The sequence below is a fragment of the Taudactylus pleione genome, unplaced genomic scaffold (assembly GCF_031769625.1).
Source record: "Taudactylus pleione unplaced genomic scaffold, aTauple2 ptg000495l, whole genome shotgun sequence".
NCBI classification, from domain to species: domain Eukaryota; kingdom Metazoa; phylum Chordata; class Amphibia; order Anura; family Myobatrachidae; genus Taudactylus; species Taudactylus pleione.
The window spans coordinates 1,528,711-1,553,381 of record NW_028284897.1 but is presented as its reverse complement, the minus strand read 5'-3'; the positions used below and the strand labels follow the sequence as shown (position 1 = coordinate 1,553,381).

At 46.7% G+C, this 24,671-nt stretch overlaps 1 protein-coding gene and 1 pseudogene across 1 annotated transcript in view; one reads left to right on the top strand and one right to left on the bottom strand.

The window, feature by feature from the left end:
- LOC148502505 (uncharacterized) overlaps positions 1–24,671 on the bottom strand; it is a 346,350-nt gene that overhangs the window by 119,099 nt on the left and 202,580 nt on the right. Inside the window, exons 7-8 of the mRNA XM_088449785.1 lie at positions 18,947–18,985; positions 6,036–6,052 (exon numbers count right to left, since the gene is read on the bottom strand). Coding sequence (XP_088305911.1) covers positions 6,036–6,052; positions 18,947–18,985 — 56 coding nt within the window. The remainder of the gene's footprint in view (positions 1–6,035; positions 6,053–18,946; positions 18,986–24,671) is intronic.
- On the top strand, positions 3,886–23,459 carry LOC148502507 (uncharacterized; annotated as a pseudogene).

Below are 24,671 nucleotides of genomic sequence, written 5' to 3'. Positions count from 1 at the left end.
CCATCACCCAGACACGTCCCCTGGTGTTACTGTATAATGTCCCATTCCCAGCAGTCACCTCTCCAGTCACCACCCAGACACGTCCCCTGGTGTTACTGTATCATGCCCCACTCCCAGCAGGCACCTCTCCAGTCATCACCCAGACACGTCCCCCGGTGTTACTGTATCATGTCCCATTCCCAGCAGTCACCTCTCCAGTCATCACCCAGACACGTCCCCCGGTGTTACTGTATCATGTCCCATTCCCAGCAGTCACCTCTCCAGTCATCACCCAGACACGTCCCCCGGTGTTACTGTATCATGTCCCATTCCCAGCAGTCATCTCTCCAGTCATCACCCAGTCACATCCCCCGGTGTTACTGTATCATGTCCCATTCCCAGCAGTCACCTCTCCAGTCATCACCCAGACACATCCCCCGATGTTACTGTATAATGTCCCATTCCCAACAGTCACCTCTCCAGTCACCACCCAGACACATCCCCCGGTGTTACTGTATAATGTCCCATTCCCAGCAGTCACCTCTCCAGTCATCACCCAGACACATCCCCCGGTGTTACTGTATAATGTCCCATTCCCAGCAGTCACCTCTCCCAGTCATCACCCAGACACATCCCCCGGTGTTACTGTATAATGTCCCATTCCCAGCAGTCACCTCTCCCAGTCATCACCCAGACACATCCCCCGGTGTTACTGTATAATGTCCCATTCCCAGCAGTCACCTCTCCCAGTCATCACCCAGACACATCCCCCGGTGTTACTGTATAATGTCCCATTCCCAGCAGTCACTTCTCCAGTCATCACCCAGACACATCCCCCGGTGTTACTGTATAATGTCCCATTCCCAGCAGTCACCTCTCCAGTCATCACCCAGACACATCCCCCGGTGTTACTGTATAATGTCCCATTCCCAGCAGTCACCTCTCCAGTCATCACCCAGACACATCCACTGGTGTTACTGTATAATGTCCCATTCCCAGCAGTCACCTCTCCAGTCATCACCCAGACACATCCCCCGGTGTTACTGTATAATGTCCCATTCCCAGCAGTCACCTCTCCAGTCATCACCCAGACACATCCCCTGGTGTTACTGTATAATGAAGATTAATATATTTTGTAAATATACAAAATATAACATTCAGGCGCTCACAATGGGTGATAATAGCTGACAATATGATATCATTGCAAAATATTATTGGGACTACTTATTGCCGACAGAGCGAACTACTCCATATACCAGCCGGCCGGCGGTAAGCATTAGTGCTCTGCATGAGTGGGGGAGAACTGACTATGATGAAAAAAAAAAAAAAAATAATAATAATAATAGTAAGAGGACACCACAGGCTGCTCCCCCTGTACAAAAATAGTAGTAGGACTCCACAGGCTGCTCCCCCTGTATAATAACAGGACACCACAGGCTGCTCCCCCTGTATAACTATAATAGCAGGACACCACAGTCTGCTCCCCCTGTACAATAATAGTAATTGGACACCACAGGCTGCTTCCCCTGTATAATAATAACAGGACGCCACAGGCTGCTCCCCCTGTATAATAACAGTAATAAGAGAACACCACAGGCTGCTCCCACTGTATAATAATAGTAATAGGACACCACATGCTGCTCCCCCTGTATAATAATAGTAACAGGAGGCCACAGGCTGCTCCCCCTGTATAATAATAGTAACAGGACACCACAGACTGCTCCCCCTGTATAATAATAGTAACAGGACACCACAGGCTGCTCCCCCTGTATAATAGGAACAAGACACCACAGGCTGCTCCCCTTGTATAATAATAATAACAACAGGACACCGCAGGCTGCTCCCCCTATATAATAATAGTAAAAGGACACCACAGGCTGCTCCCCCATATAATAATAGTAACAGGACACTAGAGGCTGCTCCCCCTGTAGAATAATAGTAATAACAGGACACCACAGGCTGCTCCCCTGTATAATAATAACAGGACACCACCGGCTGCTCCCCCTGTATAATAATAGTAAGAGGACACCACAGGCTGCTCCCTCTGTATAATAATAATAGCAGGAAACCACAGGCTGCTCCCCCAAATATAGTAGTAGGACACCACAGGCTGCTCCCCCTGTATAATAACAGGACACCACAGGCTGCTCCCCCTGTATAACTATAATAGCAGGACACCACAGTCTGCTCCCCCTGTACAATAATAGTAATTGGACACAACAGGCTGCTTCCCCTGTATTATAATAGTAATAACAGGACACCACAAGCTGCTCCCCCTGTATAATAATAGTAACAGGCCACCACAGGCTGCTCCCCCTGTATAATAATAACAGGACACCACAGGCTGCTCCCCCTGTATAATAATAATAATAGGACACCACAGGCTGTTCCCCCTGTACAATAACAGTAACAGGGCACCACAGGCTGCTCCCCCTGTATAATGGTAGTAACAGGACACCACAGGCTGCTCCCCCTGTATAATAATAACAGGACACCATAGGCTGCTCCCCCTGCATAATAACATTAACAGGACACCACAGGCTGCTCCCCCTGCATAATAATAATAACAGGACACCATAGGCTTCTCCACCTGTATAATAATAATAACAGGACACCACAGGCTGCTCCCCCTGTATAATAATAGCAACAGGACACCACAGGCTGCTCCCCCTGTATAATAATAGTGATAGCAGGACACCACAGGCTGCTCCCCCTGTATAATAATAGTAACAGGACACCACATGCTGCTCCCCCTGTATAATAATAGTAACAGGACACCACATGCTGCTCCCCTGTATAATAATAGTAAGAGGACACCACAGGCTGCTACCCCTGTATAATAATAGTAACAGGACACCACAGGCTGCTACCCCTGTATAATAATAGTAACAGGACACCACAGGCTGCTCCCCCTGTATAATAATAATAATAGGACACCACAGGCTGCTCCCCCTGTATAATAATAGTAATAACAGGACACAACAGGCTGCTTCCCCTGTATAATAATAATAATAGCAGGACACCACAATCTGCTCCCCCGTATAATAATAGTAATAGCAGGACACCACAAGCTGCTCCCCCATATAATAATAGTAACAGGACACTAGAGGCTGCTCCCCCTGTAGAATAATAGTAATAACAGGACACCACAGGCTGCTCCCCTGTATAATAATAACAGGACACCACCGGCTGCTCCCTCTGTATAATAATAGTAAGAGGACACCACAGGCTGCTCCCCCTGTATAATAATAACAGGACACAACAGGCTGCTCCCCCTGTATAATAATAGTAATAACAGGACACCACAGGCTGCTCCCCCTGTATAATAATAGTAATAACAGGACACCACAGGCTGCTCCCCCTGTATAATAATAGTAATAACAGGACACCACAGGCTGCTCCCCCTGTATAATAATAGTAATAACAGGACACCACAGGCTGCTCCCCCTGTATAATAATAGTAATAACAGGACACCACAGGCTGCTCCCCCTGTATAATAATAGTAATAACAGGACACCACAGGCTGCTCCCCCTGTATAATAATAGTAATAACAGGACACCACAGGCTGCTCCCCCTGTATAATAATAGTAGATGACATTACCAGGGATACAGCAGGAGCCGCCGCTAGAACAGGATCACACGGCAGCCGGTCATGTGACGCTGATGCTGCTGCTGGAGTAAGGGGGAGGAGCTCCGGGCACTAGAGCAGGACTCTATGTACAGCTACAGCAAGTGTCCCCAGTGTGCAAAAGAGACGGAGGCGGCGGCCATTTTCCCGAGGCCCAAATCACTTCATGAAGAACAACGGGTGACTATAGATCCCCTTCAGTGTTTGTTCCCTGGAAGTGACGTAGGAGTGAGGGCGGAAGTGACGTTACACGCCCATACAGTCTCTCTATCATTCCCAACGACTGCAGATACAGGAAGCAGCAATTGTTGTATTTGGCAGGAGGTAATTATGTTATTATTCTATAGGCTGAGCAGACTCTTGTGTTACTTTACTGTAGTACAGATGGAGCTGACTCTGGTGCTGCATTGTCATTGTGCAGGAGAGTTGCACTCAAGTCTTCTATTTGTATAATACAGGTGGTGCAGACTTTGTTGTTACTATAATACAGGTGGCGCAGACCCCATTACTATAATACAGGTGGTGCAGACCCTGTTGTTAATATAATACAGGTGGAGCAGGCCCCATTGTTACTATAATACAGGTGGAGCAGGCCCCATTGTTACTATAATACAGGTGGAGCAGACCCCATTGTTACTATAATACAGGTGGAGCAGACTTCGTTGTTACTATAATACAGGTGGAGCAGACCCTGTTGTTACTATATTACAGGTGGCGCAGACTTTGTTGTTCTTATAATACAAGTGGCGCAGAACCTGTTGTTACTATAATACAGGTGGTGCAGACCCCATTGTTACTATAATACAGGTGGTGCAGACTCAGTTGTTACTATAATACAGGTGGTACAGACCCCGTTGTTACTATAATACAGGTGGTGCAGACCCCGTTGTTACTATAATACAGGTGGTGCAGACTCAGTTGTTACTATAATACAGATGGTGCAGACCCAGTTGTTACTATAATACAGGTGGTGCAGACTCAGTTGTTACTATAATACAGGTGGTGCAGACTCAGTTGTTACTATAATACAGGTGGTGCAGACTCAGTTGTTACTATAATACAGGTGGTGTAGACCCAGTTGTTACTATAATACAGGTGGTGCAGACTCAGTTGTTACTATAATACAGATGGTGCAGACTCAGTTGTTACTATAATACAGATGGTGCAGACCCAGTTGTTACTATAATACAGGTGGTGCAGACTCAGTTGTTACTATAATACAGATGGTGCAGACCCAGTTGTTACTATAATACAGGTGGTGCAGACTTCGTTCTTACTATAATACAAGTGTCTGATCAGGTCCGCATCCTTAGGCAAATTGCATCAAGTATGTGTCGTGGAGGTCCTGGACTCTTGGCCATGAGAGGACCATTTTTGTGACCTCCAGCAATGCCGTCTGGTGGTCATTGAGCAGCCCTATGAAGCTGGGTCTGAGGGACTTCTGAGAAACACTGACCAAGACTATGTCTCCGGGAATGAGGGGATTAGTGGTCACTCAGTGTACTATTATGTTTATATAGGCAACACTATAGCGTAGTGGACAGCACTTCTACTCTGCTCTGGGGTCGTGACTTTAATTCCAAACCAAGGTGCTGTATGTGTGGATTCTGTATGTTCTCCCCCTGTTTGCATTGGTTTCTTCCAGGTGATCTGGATTCCTCCCACTCTCCAAAGCCACACTGGTAGGTTAGTTCGCTTCTTTCATAAATTGTGTGTGTGTGTGCGCTGTCCATGTGGTAGGAAATGTAGATTGTAAGCTCCCCTGGGGCAGAGACAGATGTGACTAAATATCCCCTGTAAAGCACTGTGTAATATGTGCTCACTAGATAAATAACTGGTAAGAAATAGCTTTTAATAATTATATTTATTTCTAGATTTCTGTGCAGGGTGCAGTCAGATCCTTGTTACTAGAAGTCATGTGAGGGTTAGATGTGTACTGTATAAATTACTGATCACTGATGATGGACAAGGACAGAATTCAGATGACTGAGAGGATACTAAATCTCACCCTGTAGATCATCTACCTGCTAACTGGGGAGGTGAGAGGGTCTGGGAGTGTCATAATGACCACTTATATCTATAGTAATAATACAGAGACATGACTGGGGAGGTGAGAGGGTCTGGGAGTGTCATAATGACATCACTTATATCAATAGTAATAATACAGAGACATGACTGGGGAAGGGGAGGGGATGTGGGAGTGTCACAGTGACATCACTTATATCTATAGTAATAATACAGGGACATGACTGGGGAGGTGAGGGGATCTGGGAGTGTCACAGTGACATCACTTATATCTATAGTACTAATACAGGGACATGACTGGGAAGGTGAGAGGGTCTGGGAGTGTCACAGTGACATCACTTATATCTATAGTAATAATAGAGGGATATGACTTGGGAGGTGAGAGGGTCTGGGAGTGTCACAGTGACATCACTTATATCTATAGTAATAATAGAGGGATATGACTTGGGAGGTGAGGGGATCTGGGAATGTCACAGTGATATCAGTTATGCACAATTAACTATTAAAAACTTCCATATAAGTGAATTATAATTTTAGCCTTCTATTGATGGCTTCTGCACACACAGGATTACACAGTAGTGAAGAAGACATCCAGTAAGTGTCAGACACCCAGCAGCCGTCCCTGTGTGTCAGGAGGACTGAGCAGGACCCAGAGCCCCATCACGGTGCCACCACCTCACTCACTGATGCATGAGAGACAATAACCAGAAGATTCTGGAACTCACCAACAAGATCATTCAGCTGCTGACTCGAGAGGTGACTGCTGGGAATGGGACATTATACAGTAACACCAGGGGATGTGTCTGGGTGATGACTGGAGAGGTGACTGCTGGGTATAGGACATTATACAGTAACACCAGGGGATGTGTCTGGGTGATGACTGGAGAGGTGACTGCTGGGAATGAGACATTATACAGTAACACCAGTGGATGTGTCTGGGTGATGACTGGAGAGGTGACTGCTGGGAATGAGACATTATACAGTAACACCAGTGGATGTGTCTGGGTGGTGACTGGAGAGGTGACTGCTGGGAAAGAGACATTATACAGTAACACCAGTAGATGTGTCTGGGTGGTGACTGGAGAGGTGACTGCTGGGAAGGGGACATGATACAGTAACACCAGGGGATGTGTCTGGGTGATGACTGGAGAGGTGACTGCTGGGAAGGGGACATTATACAGTAACACCAGGGGATGTGTCTGGGTGATGACTGGAGAGGTGACTGCTGGGAATGGGACATTATACAGTGACACCAGGGGATGTGTCTGGGTGATGACTGGGGAGGTGACTGCTGGGAATGGGACATTATACAGTAACACCGGGGGATGTGTCTGGGTGATGACTGGAGAGGTGACTGCTAGGAATGGGACATTATACAGTAACGCCAGGGGATGTGTCTGGGTGATGACTGGAGAGGTGACTGCTGGGAATGGGACATTATACAGTAACGCCAGGGGATGTGTCTGGGTGATGACTGGAGAGGTGACTGCTGGGAATGGGACATTATACAGTAACGCCAGGGGATGTGTCTGGGTGATGACTGGAGAGGTGACTGCTGGGAATGGGACATTATACAGTAACACCAGGGGATGTGTCTGGGTGATGACTGGAGAGGTGACTGCTGGGAATGAGACATTATACAGTAACACCAGTGGATGTGTCTGGGTGGTGACTGGAGAGGTGACTGCTGGGAATGAGACATTATACTGTAACACCAGTGGATGTGTCTGGTGACTGAAGAGGTGACTGCTGGGAATGGGACATTATACAGTAACACCGGGGGATGGTTCTGGGTGATGACTGGAGAGGTGACTGCTGGGAATGGGACATTATACAGTAACACAGGGGATGTGTCTGGGTGGTGACTGCTGGGAATGGGACATTATACAGTAACACCAGGGGATGTGTCTGGGTGATGACTGGAGAGGTGACTGCTGGGAATGGGACATTATACAGTAACACAGGGGATGTGTCTGGGTGATGACTGGAGAGGTGACTGCTGGGAATGGGACATTATACAGTAACACAGGGGATGTGTCTGGGTGATGACACTATCATTGTGTGTGTCAGGTTCCTATAAGATGTCAGGATGTCGCTGTCTATGTCTCCATACAGGAGGGGAGTATATAGAGGAATACAGGGCTCTGTACAAGGACTTGATGATGGAGAATTATTGGCCCCTCACATCACTGGGTAAGAGGAGACTCGTTTTCTGTACTGGAGAGCAGGTATGGGGGCTCCTTATATACATGTAATCTATTAATCACATATACAGTATGTGTGTATGTATATATATATATATATATATATATATATATTAGTACCCAGTTACTGTGTGTCTCCTACAGATGGACCCAGTAACAGAAATACCCCAGAGAGATGTCCTCGTCCTCTGTATTCACAGGATTGTACAGAGGAGAATCGCAGGATACCACAGGAGCATCAGGTAGATGGGATTTAGGGTCTCACCAATATACAACAGTGACTATCACTATATGATCTGTAGAGAAGCGGTGTGTGTCTTATACACTGATATTCTATTGTTTTATTTCATGTAATTACATCAGACTTAAATAATTTTTTTGTGTTATGGGTTATTTAGGATGAAGGTCTGGCATTTATAAAGGTTGAAAATATAGAAGAAGAAGAAGAAGAAGACACTTATGTAAGTGATATAAAGGCAGAAGATATAGAGGGAGAAGAAGAGACGTATGTGACTGATATGAAGTCAGAAGATATAGAGGGAGAAGAAGAGACATATGTGACTGATATAAAGGCAGAAGATATAGAGGGAGAACAAGAGATGTATGTGACTGATATGAAGGCAGAAGATATAGAGGGAGAAGAAGAGACGTATGTGAGGGGTGATCAGCAGTGTAAGGAGGAGGAAATCCCTACAGATATCTGCACAGGTGAGTAATAAACACTTATTACTGAAAAAAAGTCACAAATTCTCCTCATTCAGTCACTACAACAATCTCTTATTCTACACCATCTTTTTTCAGTACAAACTAAGGCATTAAATGTGTCTGCCAAGAGGGGAAGTCAGGACTCATCTGCCCCTCTTAAACTCCTACTCTCCCCCTCACATCATGTCACTGTGTGTTACCAGCCCAGATATCTGACCAGTCTCCTCCTCACACTCTCTGGTGTATCTCATACGTCAGGAGCCATCAGCCTCTATTATAGTCCTGCTCTCCCCCTCACATCATGTCACTGTGTGTTACCAGCCCAGAGATCTGACCAGTCTCCTCCCCACACTCTCTGGTGTATCTCATACATCAGGAGCCATCAGCCCCTATTATATTCCTGCTTTCCCCCTCACATGTCACTGTGTGTTACCAGCCCAGAGAAATGACCAGTCTCCACGCACTTTCTGGTGTACCTCATACATCAGGAGCCATCAGTCCCTATTATACTCCTGCTCTCCCCCATCACATCATGTCACTGTGTGTTACCAGCCCAGAGATCTGACCAGTCTCCTCCTCACACTCTCTGGTGTTTCTCATATTTCAGGAGCCATCAGCCTCTATTATAGTCCTGCTCTCCCCCTCACATCATGTCACTGTGTGTTACCAGCCCTGACCAGTCTCCTCCCCACATTCTCTGGTGTAACTCATACATCAGGAGCCATCAGCCCGTATTATACTCCTGGTTTCCTCCTCACATCATGTCACTGTGTGTTACCAGCCCAGAGATCTGACCAGTCTCCTCCCCACACTCTGTGGTGTATCTCATACATCAGGAGCCATTAGCCCCTATTATACTCCTGCTCTCTCCCTCACATCATGTCACTGTGTTACCAGCCCAGAGATCTGACCAGTCTCCTCCTCACACTCTCTGGTGTATTTCATACATCAGGAGCCATCAGCTCCTATTATACTCCTACTCTCCCCCTCACATCATGTCACTGTGTGTTACCAGCCCTGACCAGTCTCCTCCCCACACTCTCTGGTGTAACTCATACATCAGGAGCCATCAGCCCGTATTATACTCCTGGTCTCCTCCTCACATCATGTCACTGTGTGTTACCAGCCCAGAGATCTGACCAGTCTCCTCCCCACACTCTGTGGTGTATCTCATACATCAGGAGCCATTAGCCCCTATTATACTCCTGCTCTCTCCCTCACATCATGTCACTGTGTTACCAGCCCAGAGATCTGACCAGTCTCCTCCTCACACTCTCTGGTGTATTTCATACATCAGGAGCCATCAGCTCCTATTATACTCCTGCTCTCCCCCTCACATCATGTCACTGTGTGTTACCAGCCCAGAGAACTGACCAGTCTCCACGCACTTTCTGGTGTACCTCATACATCAGGAGCCATCAGTCACTATTATACTCCTGCTCTCCCCATCACATCATGTCACTGTGTGTTAACAGCCCAGAGATCTGACCAGTCTCCTCCCCACACTCTCTGGTGTATCTCATACATCAGGAGCCATCAGCCCCTATTATACTCCTGCTCTCCCCCTCACATCATGTCACTGTGTGTTACCAGCCCAGAGATCTGACCAGTCTCCTCCCCACACTCTCTGGTGTATCTCATACATCAGGAGCCAGCAGCCCCTATTATATTCCTGCTTTCCCCCTCACATGTCACTGTGTGTTACCAGCCCAGAGATCTGACCAGTCTCCTCCTCACACTCTCTGGTGTAACTCTTACATCAGGAGCCATCAGCCTCTATTATAGTCCTGCTCTCCCCCTCACATCATGTCACTGTGTGTTTCCTAATTAGAGATCTGATCAGTCTCCTCCCCACACTCTCTGGTGTATCTCATACATCAGGAGCTATCAGCCCCTATTATACTCCTGGTCTCCTCCTCACATCATGTCACTGTGTGTTACCAGCCCAGAGATCTGACCAGTCTCCTCCCCACACTCTCTGGTGTATCTCATACATCAGGAGCCATCAGCCCCTATTATACTGCTACTCTCCCCCTCAGATCATGTCACTGTGTGTTACCAGCCCAGAGATCTGACCAGTCTCCTCCTCACACTCTCTGGTGTATCTCATACATCAGGAGCCATCAGCCTCTATTATAGTCCTGCTCTCCCCCTCACATCATGTCACTGTGTGTTTCCTACTTAGAGATCTGACCAGTTTCCTCCCCACACTCTCTGGTGTATCTCATACATCAGGAGCCATCAGCCCCTATTATACTCCTGCTCTCCCCCTCACATCATGTCACTGTGTGTTACCAGCCCAGAGATCTGACCAGTCTCCTCCCCACACTCTCTGGTGTATCTCATACATTAGGAGCCAGCAGCCCCTATTATATTCCTGCTTTCCCCCTCACATGTCACTGTGTGTTACCAGCCCAGAGAACTGACCAGTCTCCACGCACTTTCTGGTGTACCTCATACATCAGGAGCCATCAGTCACTATTATACTCCTGCTCTCCCCCATCACATCATGTCACTGTGTGTTACCAGCCCAGAGATCTGACCAGTCTCCTCCTCACACTCTCTGGTGTAACTCTTACATCAGGAGCCATCAGCCTCTATTATAGTCCTGCTCTCCCCCTCACATCATGTCACTGTGTGTTTCCTAATTAGAGATCTGATCAGTCTCCTCCCCACACTCTCTGGTGTATCTCATACATCAGGAGCTATCAGCCCCTATTATACTCCTGGTCTCCTCCTCACATCATGTCACTGTGTGTTACCAGCCCAGAGATCTGACCAGTCTCCTCCCCACACTCTCTGGTGCATCTCATACATCAGGAGCCATCAGCCCCTATTATACTCCTACTCTCCCCCTCACATCATGTCACTGTGTGTTACCAGCCCTGACCAGTCTCCTCCCCACACTCTCTGGTGTAACTCATACATCAGGAGCCATCAGCCCGTATTATACTCCTGGTTTCCTCCTCACATCATGTCACTGTGTGTTACCAGCCCAGAGATCTGACCAGTCTCCTCCCCACACTCTGTGGTGTATCTCATACATCAGGAGCCATTATCCCCTTTTATACTCCTGCTCTCTTCCTCACATCATGTCACTGTGTTACCAGCCCAGAGATCTGACCAGTCTCCTCCCCACACTCTCTGGTGTATCTCATACATCAGTAGCCATCAGCCCCTATTATACTGCTACTCTCCCCCTCAGATCATGTCACTGTGTGTTACCAGCCCAGAGATCTGACCAGTCTCCTCCTCACACTCTCTGGTGTATCTCATACATCAGGAGCCATCAGCCTCTATTATAGTCCTGCTCTCCCCCTCACATCATGTCACTGTGTGTTTCCTACTTAGAGATCTGACCAGTCTCCTCCCCACACTCTCTGGTGTATCTCATACATCAGGAGCCATCAGCCCCTATTATATTCCTGCTTTCCCCCTCACATGTCACTGTGTGTTACCAGCCCAGAGAACTGACCAGTCTCCACGCACTTTCAGGTGTACCTCATACATCAGGAGCCATCAGTCACTATTATACTCCTGCTCTCCCCCATCACATCATGTCACTGTGTGTTACCAGCCCAGAGATCTGACCAGTCTCCTCCTCACACTCTCTGGTGTTTCTCATATTTCAGGAGCCATCAGCCTCTATTATAGTCCTGCTCTCCCCCTCACATCATGTCACTGTGTGTTTCCTAATTAGAGATCTGACCAGTCTCCTCCCCACACTCTCTGGTGCATCTCATACATCAGGAGCCATCAGCCCCTATTATACTCCTACTCTCCCCCTCACATCTTGTCACTGTGTGTTACCAGCCCTGACCAGTCTCCTCCCCACACTCTCTGGTGTAACTCATACATCAGGAGCCATCAGCCTCTATTATAGTCCTGCTCTCCCCCTCACATCATGTCACTGTGTGTTTCCTAACTAGAGATCTGACCAGTCTCCTCCCCACACTCTCTGGTGTATCTCATACATCAGGAGCCATCAGCCCCTATTATACTCCTGCTCTCCCCCTCACATCATGTCACTGTGTGTTACCATCCCAGAGATCTGACCAGTCTCCTCCCCACACTCTCTGGTGTATCTCATACATCAGGAGCCAGCAGCCCCTATTATACTCCTGGTCTCCTCCTCACATCATGTCACTGTGTGTTACCAGCCCAGAGATCTGACCAGTCTCCTCCCCACACTCTCTGGTGCATCTCATACATCAGGAGCCATCAGCCCCTATTATACTCCTACTCTCCCCCTCACATCATGTCACTGTGTGTTACCAGCCCTGACCAGTCTCCTCCCCACACTCTCTGGTGTAACTCATACATCAGGAGCCAACAGCCTCTATTATAGTCCTGCTCTCCCCCTCACATCATGTCACTGTGTGTTTCCTAATTAGAGATCTGACCAGTCTCCTCCCCACACTCTCTGGTGTATCTCATACATCAGGAGCTATCAGCCCCTACTATACTCCTGGTCTCCTCCTCACATCATGTCACTGTGTGTTACCAGCCCAGAGATCTGACCAGTCTCCTCCCCACACTCTCTGGTGCATCTCATACATCAGGAGCCATCAGCCCGTATTATACTCCTACTCTCCCCCTCACATCATGTCACTGTGTGTTACCAGCCCTGACCAGTCTCCTCCCCACACTCTCTGGTGTAACTCATACATCAGGAGCCATCAGCCCCTATTATACTCCTGGTCTCCTCCTCACATCCTGTCACTGTGTGTTACCAGCCCAGAGATCTGACCAGTCTCCTCCCCACACTCTGTGGTTTATCTCATACATCAGGAGCCATTAGCCCCTATTATACTCCTGCTCTCTCCCTCACATCATGTCACTGTGTTACCAGCCCAGAGATCTGACCAGTCTCCTCCCCACACTCTCTGGTGTATCTCATACATCAGTAGCCATCAGCCCCTATTATACTCCTACTCTCCCCCTCAGATCATGTCACTGTGTGATACCAGCCCAGAGATCTGACCAGACTCCTCCCCACACTCTCTGGTGTATCTCATACATCAGGAGCCATCAGCTCCTATTATACTCCTGCTCTCCCCCTCACATCATGTCACTGTGTGTTACCAGCCCAGAGAACTGACCAGTCTCCACGCACTTTCTGGTGTACCTCATACATCAGGAGCCATCAGTCCCTATTATACTCCTGCTCTCCCCATCACATCATGTCACTGTGTGTTACCAGCCCAGAGATCTGACCAGTCTCCTCCTCACACTCTCTGGTGTATCTCATACATCAGGAGCCATCAGCCTCTATTATAGTCCTGCTCTCCCCCTCACATCATGTCACTGTGTGTTTCCTACTTAGAGATCTGACCAGTCTCCTCCCCACACTCTCTGGTGTATCTCATACATCAGGAGCCATCAGCCCCTATTATACTCCTGCTCTCCCCCTCACATCATGTCACTGTGTGTTACCAGCCCAGAGATCTGACCAGGCTCCGCCCCACACTCTCTGGTGTATCTCATACATCAGGAGCCATCAGCCCCTATTATATTCCTGCTTTCCCCCTCACATGTCACTGTGTGTTACCAGCCCAGAGAACTGACCAGTCTCCATGCACTTTCTGGTGTACCTCATACATCAGGAGCCATCAGTCACTATTATACTCCTGCTCTCCCCCATCACATCATGTCACTGTGTGTTACCAGCCCAGAGATCTGACCAGTCTCCTCCTCACACTCTCTGGTGTTTCTCATATTTCTGGAGCCATCAGCCTCTATTATAGTCCTGCTCTCCCACTCACATCATGTCACTGTGTGTTTCCTAATTAGAGATCTGACCAGTCTCCTCCCCACACTCTATGGTGCATCTCATACATCAGGAGCCATCAGCCCCTATTATACTCCTACTCTCCCCCTCACATCATGTCACTGTGTGTTACCAGCCCTGACCAGTCTCCTCCCCACACTCTCTGGTGTAACTCTTACATCAGGAGCCATCAGCCTCTATTATAGTCCTGCTCTCCCCCTCACATCATGTCACTGTGTGTTTCCTAATTAGAGATCTGACCAGTCTCCTCCCCACACTCTCTGGTGTATCTCATACATCAGGAGCCATCAGCCCCTATTATACTCCTGCTCTCCCCCTCACATCATGTCACTGTGTGTTACCAGCCCAGAGATCTGATCAGTCTCCTCCCCACACTCTCTGGTGTATCTCATACATCAGGAGCTATCAGCCCCTATTATACTCCTGGTCTCCTCCTCACATTATGTCACTGTGTGTTACCAGCCCAGATATCTGACCAGTCTCCTCCCCACACTCTCTGGTGCATCTCATACATCAGGAGCCATCAGCCCCTATTATACTCCTACTCTCCCCCTCACATCATGTCACTGTGTGTTACCAGCCCTGACCAGTCTCCTCCCCACACTCTCTGGTGTAACTCATACATCAGGAGCCATCAGCCCGTATTATACTCCTGGTTTCCTCCTCACATCATGTCACTGTGTGTTACCAGCCCAGAGATCTCACCAGTCTCCTCCCCACACTCTGTGGTGTATCTCATACATCAGGAGCCATTAGCCCCTTTTATACTCCTGCTCTCTTCCTCACATCATGTCACTGTGTTACCAGCCCAGAGATCTGACCAGTCTCCTCCCCACACTCTCTGGTGTATCTCATACATCAGGAGCCAACAGCCTCTATTATAGTCCTGCTCTCCCCCTCACATCATGTCACTGTGTGTTTCCTAATTAGAGATCTGACCAGTCTCCTCCCCACACTCTCTGGTGTATCTCATACATCAGGAGCCATCAGCCCCTATTATACTCCTGCTCTCCCCCTCACATCATGTCACTGTGTGTTACCAGCCCAGAGATCTGACCAGTCTCCTCCCCACACTCTCTGGTGTATCTCATACATCAGGAGCCATCAGCCCCTATTATACTCCTGCTCTCCCCCTCACATCATGTCACTGTGTGTTACCAGCCCAGAGATCTGACCAGTCTCCTCCTCACACTCTCTGGTGCATCTCATACATCAGGAGCCATCAGCCCCTATTATACTCCTACTCTCCCCCTCACATCATGTCACTGTGTGTTACCAGCCCTGACCAGTCTCCTCCCCACACTCTCTGGTGTAACTCATACATCAGGAGCCAACAGCCTCTATTATAGTCCTGCTCTCCCCCTCACATCATGTCACTGTGTGTTACCAGCCCAGAGATCTGACCAGTCTCCTCACACTCTCTGGTGTATTTCATACATCAGGAGCCATCAGCTCCTATTATACTCCTGCTCTCCTCCTCACATCATGTCACTGTGTGTTACCAGCCCAGAGATCTGACCAGTCTCCTCCCCACACTCTCTGGTGTATCTCATACATCAGTAGCCATCAGCCCCTATTATACTCCTGCTCTCCCCGCAGATCATGTCACTGTGTGTTACCAGCTCAGAGATCTGACCAGACTCCTCCCCACACTCTCTGGTGTATCTCATACATCAGGAGCCATCAGCCCCTATTATACTCCTGCTCTCCCCCTCACATCATGTCACTGTATGTTACCAGCCCAGAGATCTGACCAGTCTCCTCCCCACACTCTCTGGTGTATCTCATACATCAGTAGCCATCAGCCCCTATTATACTCCTGCTCTCCCCCTCAGATCATGTCACTGTGTGTTACCTGCCCAGAGATCTGACCAGTCTCCTCCCCACACTCTCTGGTGTATCTCATACATCAGGAGCCATCAGCCCCTATTATACTCCTACTCTCCCCCTCACATCACGTCACTGTGTGTTACCAGCCCAGAGATCTGACCAGTCTCCTCAACACACTCTCTGGTGTAACTCATACATCAGGAGCCATCAGCCCCTATTATACTCCTCCTCTCCCCCTCACATCATGTCACTGTGTGTTACCAGCCCAGAGATCTGACCGGTCTCCTCCCCACACTCTCTGGTGTAACATACACCAGGAGCTATCAGCCCCTATTATACTCCTGGTCTCCTCCTCACATCATGTCACTGTCTGTTACCAGCCCAGAGATCTGACCTGTCTCCTCCCCACACTCTCTGGTGTATCTCATACATCAGGAGCCATCAGCCCCTATTATACTCCTGCTCTCCTCCTCACATCATGTCACTGTGTGTTACCAACCCAGAGATCTGACCAGTCTCCTCCCTACACTCTCTGGTTTATCTCATACATAAGGAGCCATCAGCCCCTATTATACTCCTGCTCTCCCCATCACATCATGTCACTGTGTGTTACCAGCCCAGAGATCTGACCAGTCTCCTCCCAACACTCTCTGGTGTATCTCATACATCAGGAGCCATCAGCCCCTATTATACTCCTGCTCTCCCCATCACATCATGTCACTGTCTGTTACCAGCCCAGAGATCTGATCAGTCTCCTCCCCACACTCTCTGGTGTATCTCATACATCAGGACCCATCTGTCCTTATTATACTCCTGCTCTCCCCCTCACATCATGTCACTGTGTGTTACCAGGCCATAGATCTGACCAGTCTCCTCCCCACACTCTCTGGTGTATCTCATACATCAGGAGCCATCAGCCCCTATTATACTCCTGCTCTCCCCCTCACATCATGTCACTGTGTGTTACCAACCCAGAGATCTGACCAGTCTCCTCCCTACACTCTCTGGTTTATCTCATACATAAGGTGCCATCAGCCCCTATTATACTCCTGCTCTCCCCATCACATCATGTCACTGTGTGTTACCAGCCCAGAGATCTGACCAGTCTCCTCCCCACACTCTCTGGTGTATCTCATACATCAGGAGCCATCAGCCCCTATTATACTCCTGCTCTCCCCATCACATCATGTCACTGTGTGTTACCAGCCCAGAGATCTGACCAGTCTCCTACCCACACTCTCTGGTGTATCTCATACATCAGGACCCATCAGTCCTTATTATACTCCTGCTCTCCCCCTCACATCATGTCACTGTGTGTTACCCGGCCAGAGATCTGACCAGTCTCCTCCCCACACTCTCTGGTGTATCTCATACATCAGGAGCCATCATCCCCTATTGTACTCCTGCTCTCCCCCTCATCATGTCACTGTGTGTTACCAGCCCAGAGATCTGTCCAGTCTCCTCCCCACACTCTCTGGTGTAACATACATCAGGAGCTATCAGCCCCTATTATACTCCTGGTCTCCTCCTCACATCATGTCACTGTCTGTTACCAGCCCAGAGATCTGACCAGTCTCCTCCCCACACTCTCTGGTGTATCTCATACATCAGGAGCCATCAGCCCCTATTATACTCCTGCTCTCCCCTCACATCATGTCACTGTGTGTTACCAGCCCAGAGATCTGACCAGTCTCCTCCCCACACTCTCTGGTGTATCTCATACATCAGTGCAAAGGATGTAGCTATACTAAATAAATCACTGGTCAATTTGATGAAACCCCATATAACAGCCATGATTCTGGCTTGTGCACTACCACATGTGACAGCACCCACTATGTTTTTTGAATATTATGTGATTGTCAGTATACTGTGTACTACCCATCACACACACAGATACAACCACACACCCGTAATTGCACAGTTCCTTCTTCACTTTCTGTGCCTAGATGCTCTGTACTGTTACACTTTATCTGCTGACCTGTCTCTGTATCCTGCTGTCTTCCTCTTTTTGCTGTTACTTATCTGTGTCCTGCACCATTCCCCTATCCTGTCCTGCTCTCTCCCCCGCTCTATGCCATTCCCCTACCCTGTCCTGCTTCCTCCCCCGCTCTATGCCATTCCCCTCCCCTGTCCTGCTTCCTCCCCCGCTCTATGCCATTCCCCTACCCTGTCCTGCTTCCTCCACCGCTCTGTGCCATTCCCCTACCCTGTCTTTCGGCCTCCCCTGCTCTGTGCCCTGCACCATTCCCCTACCCTGTTCTTCTGCCTCCCCTGCTCTGTGCCCTGCTCTATTCCCCCTAACCTGTCCTGCTGCATCTCCCACTCTGTGCCCTGCGCCATTCCCCTAGCCTGTCCTACTGCCTTTGTGCCGTTCCCCTACCCTGTCCTGCTGCCTCTCCTGCTCCGTGTCATTCCCCTACTGTGTCCTGTTGCCTATCCCACTCTGCCCTTGGACATTCCCTACCCTGTCCTGCGGCCCCCCCGCTCTGCCCTTGGACATTCCCTACCCTGTCCTGCTGCCTCCCTCGCTCTCTATACACTTGGGCATTACCTTACCCTGTCCTGCTGCCTCCCCCACTCTGTTCACTTGGGCATTACCTTACCCTGTCCTGCTGCCTCCCCCGCTCTGTACGCTTGCGCATTCCGCTACCCTGTCCTGCCTCCCCCGCTCTGTACCCTTGGGCATTCCCCTACTATGTGCCATTCCCCTCTCCTGCTGCCTCCTCTGCTTTGTGCCTTTCCTCTACTGTGTCCTGCTGCCTCCCTCGCTCTGCCCTTGGACATTCCCTACCCTGTCCTTCCGCCTCCTCCGCTCTGTACCCTTGGGCATTCCCCTACCCTGTCCTGCTGCCTCCCCTGCTCTGTGCCTTTCCTCTGCTGTGTCCTGCTGCCTCCCCCACTCTGCCCTTGGACAGTCCCTATCCTGTACTGCTGCCTCCCTCGCTCTGTGCCATTCCCCTACCCGTCCTGCTGCCTCCCCTACTCTGTGCCCTCTGCCGTTCTCCTACCTTGTCCTGCTGCCTCCCTTACTCTGCGTACTGCTCCGTTCCCATAGCCTGTCCTGCTGCCTCCCCCTCTCCGTGCCCTTCTCTATTCCCCTACCCCGTCCTGCTGCCTCTCCCGCTCTGTGCCCTGCTCTATTCCCCCTACCCTGTCCTGCTGCATCTGTGCCCTGCTCTATTCCCCTACTGTGTCCTGCTGCCTCCCCCGCTCTGTGCCGTTCCCCCTACCCTGTCCTGCCTCCCCCACTCTGTGCCGTTCCCCTACCATGTCCTGCTGCCTCCCCTGCCCTGTGCCCTGCTCTATTCCCCTACCCTATCCTGCTGCCTCTGTGCCCTGCTCTATTCCCCTACCCTGTCCTGCTGCCTCTGTGCCCTGCTCTATTCCCCTACTGTGTCCTGCTGCCTCCCCCGCTCTGTGCCGTTCCTCTACCCTGTCCTGCTGCCTCCCCCGTTCTGCCCTTGGACATTCCCTACCCTGTCCTGCTGCCTCCCCCTCTGTGTTCCATCATCATTCTGTGTAGCTCTGTCCTATCGCTCTTCCTCCCTCTGAGCAATTAAATACAGTGTATCATTACCCTAGTTTAGTAGCATGACTCTGGTGGGGCTTCTCTCCCTGAGGATGACCAGAGGACCATATAGAGGCTGTTTTTGCTATTTATGTATCCACCTGGAGAACTTTGTGTAGTGTGGACGCAGCTGTTAGTAATTATCCCACAAGTTTCCCCTGTTTATGTGTGAGGGTGGTCTAGATGGATATTGTGGTTCACCAACATCACTGGTTGAGATTGTCCTTGTGGCTGGATCTATGACTTGTGCAGATAATGTGCTTGTGTCATTTTATCTGTTCAATGAGAGTCTTGTTTCTTGTTGGTTCATTTGTTAATGTAATAATGTGGTCACTGTTTGTATATGCAAATTATACATAAAATTAAACAGCTAAACCTCTTCATTTATAACATGGTGGTGTAGTGGGGTTAGGATTGCTGCCTCACAGCACTAAGTTCATGAGTTTGGTAGAAAATTAAAGTGATGAGTGGAGTTTGACCTCTGACCCAAATAAAGCATATTGTGTGTGCTAGTAGATATGGTTGTGAATATAGATTGTAAGCCTATTGGACAAATATTCTCTGTAAGGCGCTGTGAAATGTGTGAGCTTTATGAAGAACTCTGAATAATAATAATAATAATAGTTATTGTATTTCCAGCAGATGGACGCACAAGCAGGAATGACTTGGAGGGAGATCTCATCTTGTCTACAGATATTAAAATAGAAGATAACATTACACGGGAATCTCCAGGAGATAATCCCGTTATGCTAAATATACATCCAGTACCTCACAGTGCAGCTATATCATCTGATCCCTCTAATTGTGACCAATGTTCTCCTGATACCTCAGCTTTTGTTACACATAGTGCAGCTCATACACCTGATAAAATATTTCCCTGTTCTGTGTGTGGGAAATGTTTTACATATAAATCAGATCTTGTTTTTCATCAGAGACGTCACACAGGTGATAAACCATTTCCATGCTCTGAGTGTAGTAAATGTTTTACACAGAAATCAAATCTTGTTACACATCAGAGATGTCACACAGGTGAGAGGCCATTTCCATGTTCTGAATGTGGGAAATATTTTAAACTGAAATCACATCTTGTTACACATCAGAGAAGTCACACAGGTGAGAAACCATTTCCATGCTCTGAGTGTGGGAAATGTTTTACACAGAAATCATATCTTGTTGCACATCAGCGAAGTCACACAGGTGAGAAACCATTTCCATGTTCTGAATGTGGGAAATATTTTACACGGAAATCATATCTTGTTGTGCATCAGAGAAGTCACACAGGTGAGAGGCCATTTCCATGTTCTAAGTGTGAGAAATGTTTTACATATAAATCAGATCTTGTTATTCATCAGAAAAGTCACACAGGTGAGAAACTGTTTCCATGCTCTGTATGTGGGGAATGTTTTACACAGAAATCTGTTCTTGTTACACATCAGAGAAGTCATACAGGTGAGAAACCATTTCCATGTTCTGAGTGTGGGAAATATTTTACACGGAAATCATATCTTGTTGTGCATCAGAGACGTCACACACACAGGTGAGAAACCATTTCCATGTTCTGAGTGCAGTAAATGTTTTACACAGAAATCAAATCTTGTTGTGCATCAGAGAAGTCACACAGATGAGAAACCATTTCCATGTTCTGAGTGTGAGAAATGTTTTACATATAAATCAGATCTTGTTATTCATCAGAGAAGTCACACAGTTGTGAAGTCATTTCCATGTTCTGAGTGTGGGAAATGTTTTACACGTAAAACGAACCTTGTTACACATCAGATGTCACACATGAAAAAAGTTTTTCTATGAACTAATACAAAACATGGTTTTAGTAACACTCCAGTCACACAGCATTTTAAGTTCTTCATCCACAGATAATTGGTATGTGTCATTAATATAAAAAGAGGAGGAACGTGCAGCGCTAAAGAAATCTCAACAACAATAAATAATATAGGGCTTGGTAAAGATGCATTAAAATGTATACTATCTAATATTAATACACGCAGGAAATTATATATATTTATATAAGTATGATTCCAGTATCAGAATATACCGTGATACTTTCCATGTGGTTCTCATTATGCCTAAATCTAAGCTCTTCATATTCTAAGTATTTGCAGAATAAGTCTCCAATAGTGACCTAGGACAAATATTAATTTGCTTAGATAGATATCTATCTATCTGCCCTCATTAGTGTAATTGGGCGCGTGGGTGTGATCATATCATGTGACTCACTAGTGGACACTATCGCACGTTATTACTAATATTATCAACCTTATAACTATGCAATATGATATTATAATGTGTTTATAACGTGATCTTGATCCCGGTGATGCTGCCGCTATACAGATCACAAATCCGTTATCTTTACTATATCATGTATGTAATTTATACCTTATGGTGTTATAACTTAGGAGAATCGCTATGATATATATAACATGTGATAATTGGAATTGGTCAGCTCCATCATGTGACATTGTACACATGCTATGTTCCTGGAGACCTGTATTTCTATATCTTCCCCATGACAACTCTTACTCACTGTTACTGGTGTAACCGGTCATGTGATTGCGGTTTACCATGTGACTGGGTGGAACAAATCATCCAAGCCTCTTGCTGGTTTTTCTACAGATATCTCCTTGATTGGTCCATTCCAGTCATGTGTGTGTGTTTATATCACATGACCGGGTGGATCTGATTATCCAGACTCCCTCTCTAGTTCATTCTGGAACTCTGCAGAGATTAACATGATTGGTTTGTTCCGATCATGTGCTGTTGAATACATCATGTGACACGGACTTGGGCCCGGCTGCTGTGCTGCATTAATTGGTAAATGGACCTTTTTATTCTTAGGGTTTATATTGTTTTTACAAACTCATTTGCTGATTATACATTAGATACTGATTGTTTTCTATGTAATATATTTATTGGTCTTACATATCACATGACTAATTATGGTTCCCCTCCTGATGCTTGTTTGATGTGCTCCTTGGGTATATAAGGCAGCCATATTATACTGTATAATACACGCTTCTGATGAGGTTGTGGGTCTAATTCCACACCGAAATGCGTTAGTAACTTTATCCACTGGACACGGTTGGGCCACTTGTCCTTCCTTATCTGGACCAGGACTGAAAGCAGGAATGTTGGGACATCCAGCGATTACACCGGCCAACCATCACCCACTGCGAGCTTTCCTGCTAAAGACTGGACGGACTTCTGTCACAGCAACCTGGTAATATAACTATCTGCCAACTGGCCATTACCCGGATGCACCAAACTTCTTTCCATCACCTATTAGCTTGTGACGTTACCATTAATATCTGGTTCTCTATTTACTATTATTGGTGCCCACTTATTTGTAATCAGAATTAGCCTGAATATCAGTGACCTGTGTTTTATATGATCTATATGTATTATGTTTGTAATTTCTATCATTAATATTTTCATATTAAATACTGTACATTTCATTTATAATGCATCTTTATTAAGCCACATGTGAATTAATTATTGTTTTTAGATTTGTATAATGTGTTATATCTTATTAGAGGATGACCCCCCATCTATGTATAGCTGCTGTATAACTCCTCAGGCATCACCTATCAGATCTAATCTTTCCTAATCCTCCATGTGTCATTAATATAAGACTGGAATAGATCACTCGAGTGACACTTATAGTATTGTCTTTATTCTATTAGATATCAGCACCACTCTCTGCAGTAATAACAGACCACGTCGTTGTTATATAGGGGATACATTTTATGTATATCAGTCATACACAGAGAAGATAAATACATTATTATACTATTAGATATCAGCACCACTCTCTGCAGTAATAACAGACCACGTCATTGTTATATAGGGGATACATTTTATGTATATCAGTCATACACAGAGAAGATAAATACATTATTATACTATTAGATATCAGCACCACTCTCTGCAGTAATAACAGACCACGTCATTGTTATATAGGGGATACATTTTATGTATATTAGTCATACACAGAGAAGATAAATACATTATTATACTATTAGATATCAGCACCACTCTCTGCAGTAATAACAGACCACGTTGTTGTTATATAGGGGATACATTTTATGTATATCAGTCATACACAGAGAAGATAAATACATTATTATACTATTATATATCAGCACCACTCTCTGCAGTAATAACAGACCACGTCGTTGTTATATAGGGGATACATTTTATGTATATCAGTCATACACGGAGAAGATAAATACATTATTATACTATTAGATATCAGCACCACTCTCTGCAGTAATAACAGACCACGTCATTGTTATATAGGGGATACATTTTATGAATATCAGTCATACACAGAGAAGATAAATACATTATTATTCTATTAGATATTAGCCCCACTCTCTGCAGTAATAACAGACCACGTCATTGTTATATAGGGGATACATTTTATGTATATCAGTCATACACAGAGAAGATAAATACATTATTATACTATTAGATATCAGCACCACTCTCTGCAGTAATAACAGACCACGTCGTTGTTATATAGGGGGATACATTATATGTATATCAGTCATACACAGAGAAGATAAATACATTATTATTCTATTAGATATCAGCACCACTCTCTGCAGTAATAACAGACCACATCGTTGTTATATAGGGGATACATTTTATGTATATCAGTCATACACAGAGAAGATAAAATAAATTATTATACTATTAGATATCGGCACCACTCTCTGCAGTAATAACAGACCACGTCATTGTTATATAGGGGATACATTTTATGTATATCAGTCATACACAGAGAAGATAAAATACATTATTATACTATTAGATATCGGCACCACTCTCTGCAGTAATAACAGACCACGTCATTGTTATACAGGGGATACATTTTATATATATCAGTCATACACAGAGAAGATAAATACATTATTATACTATT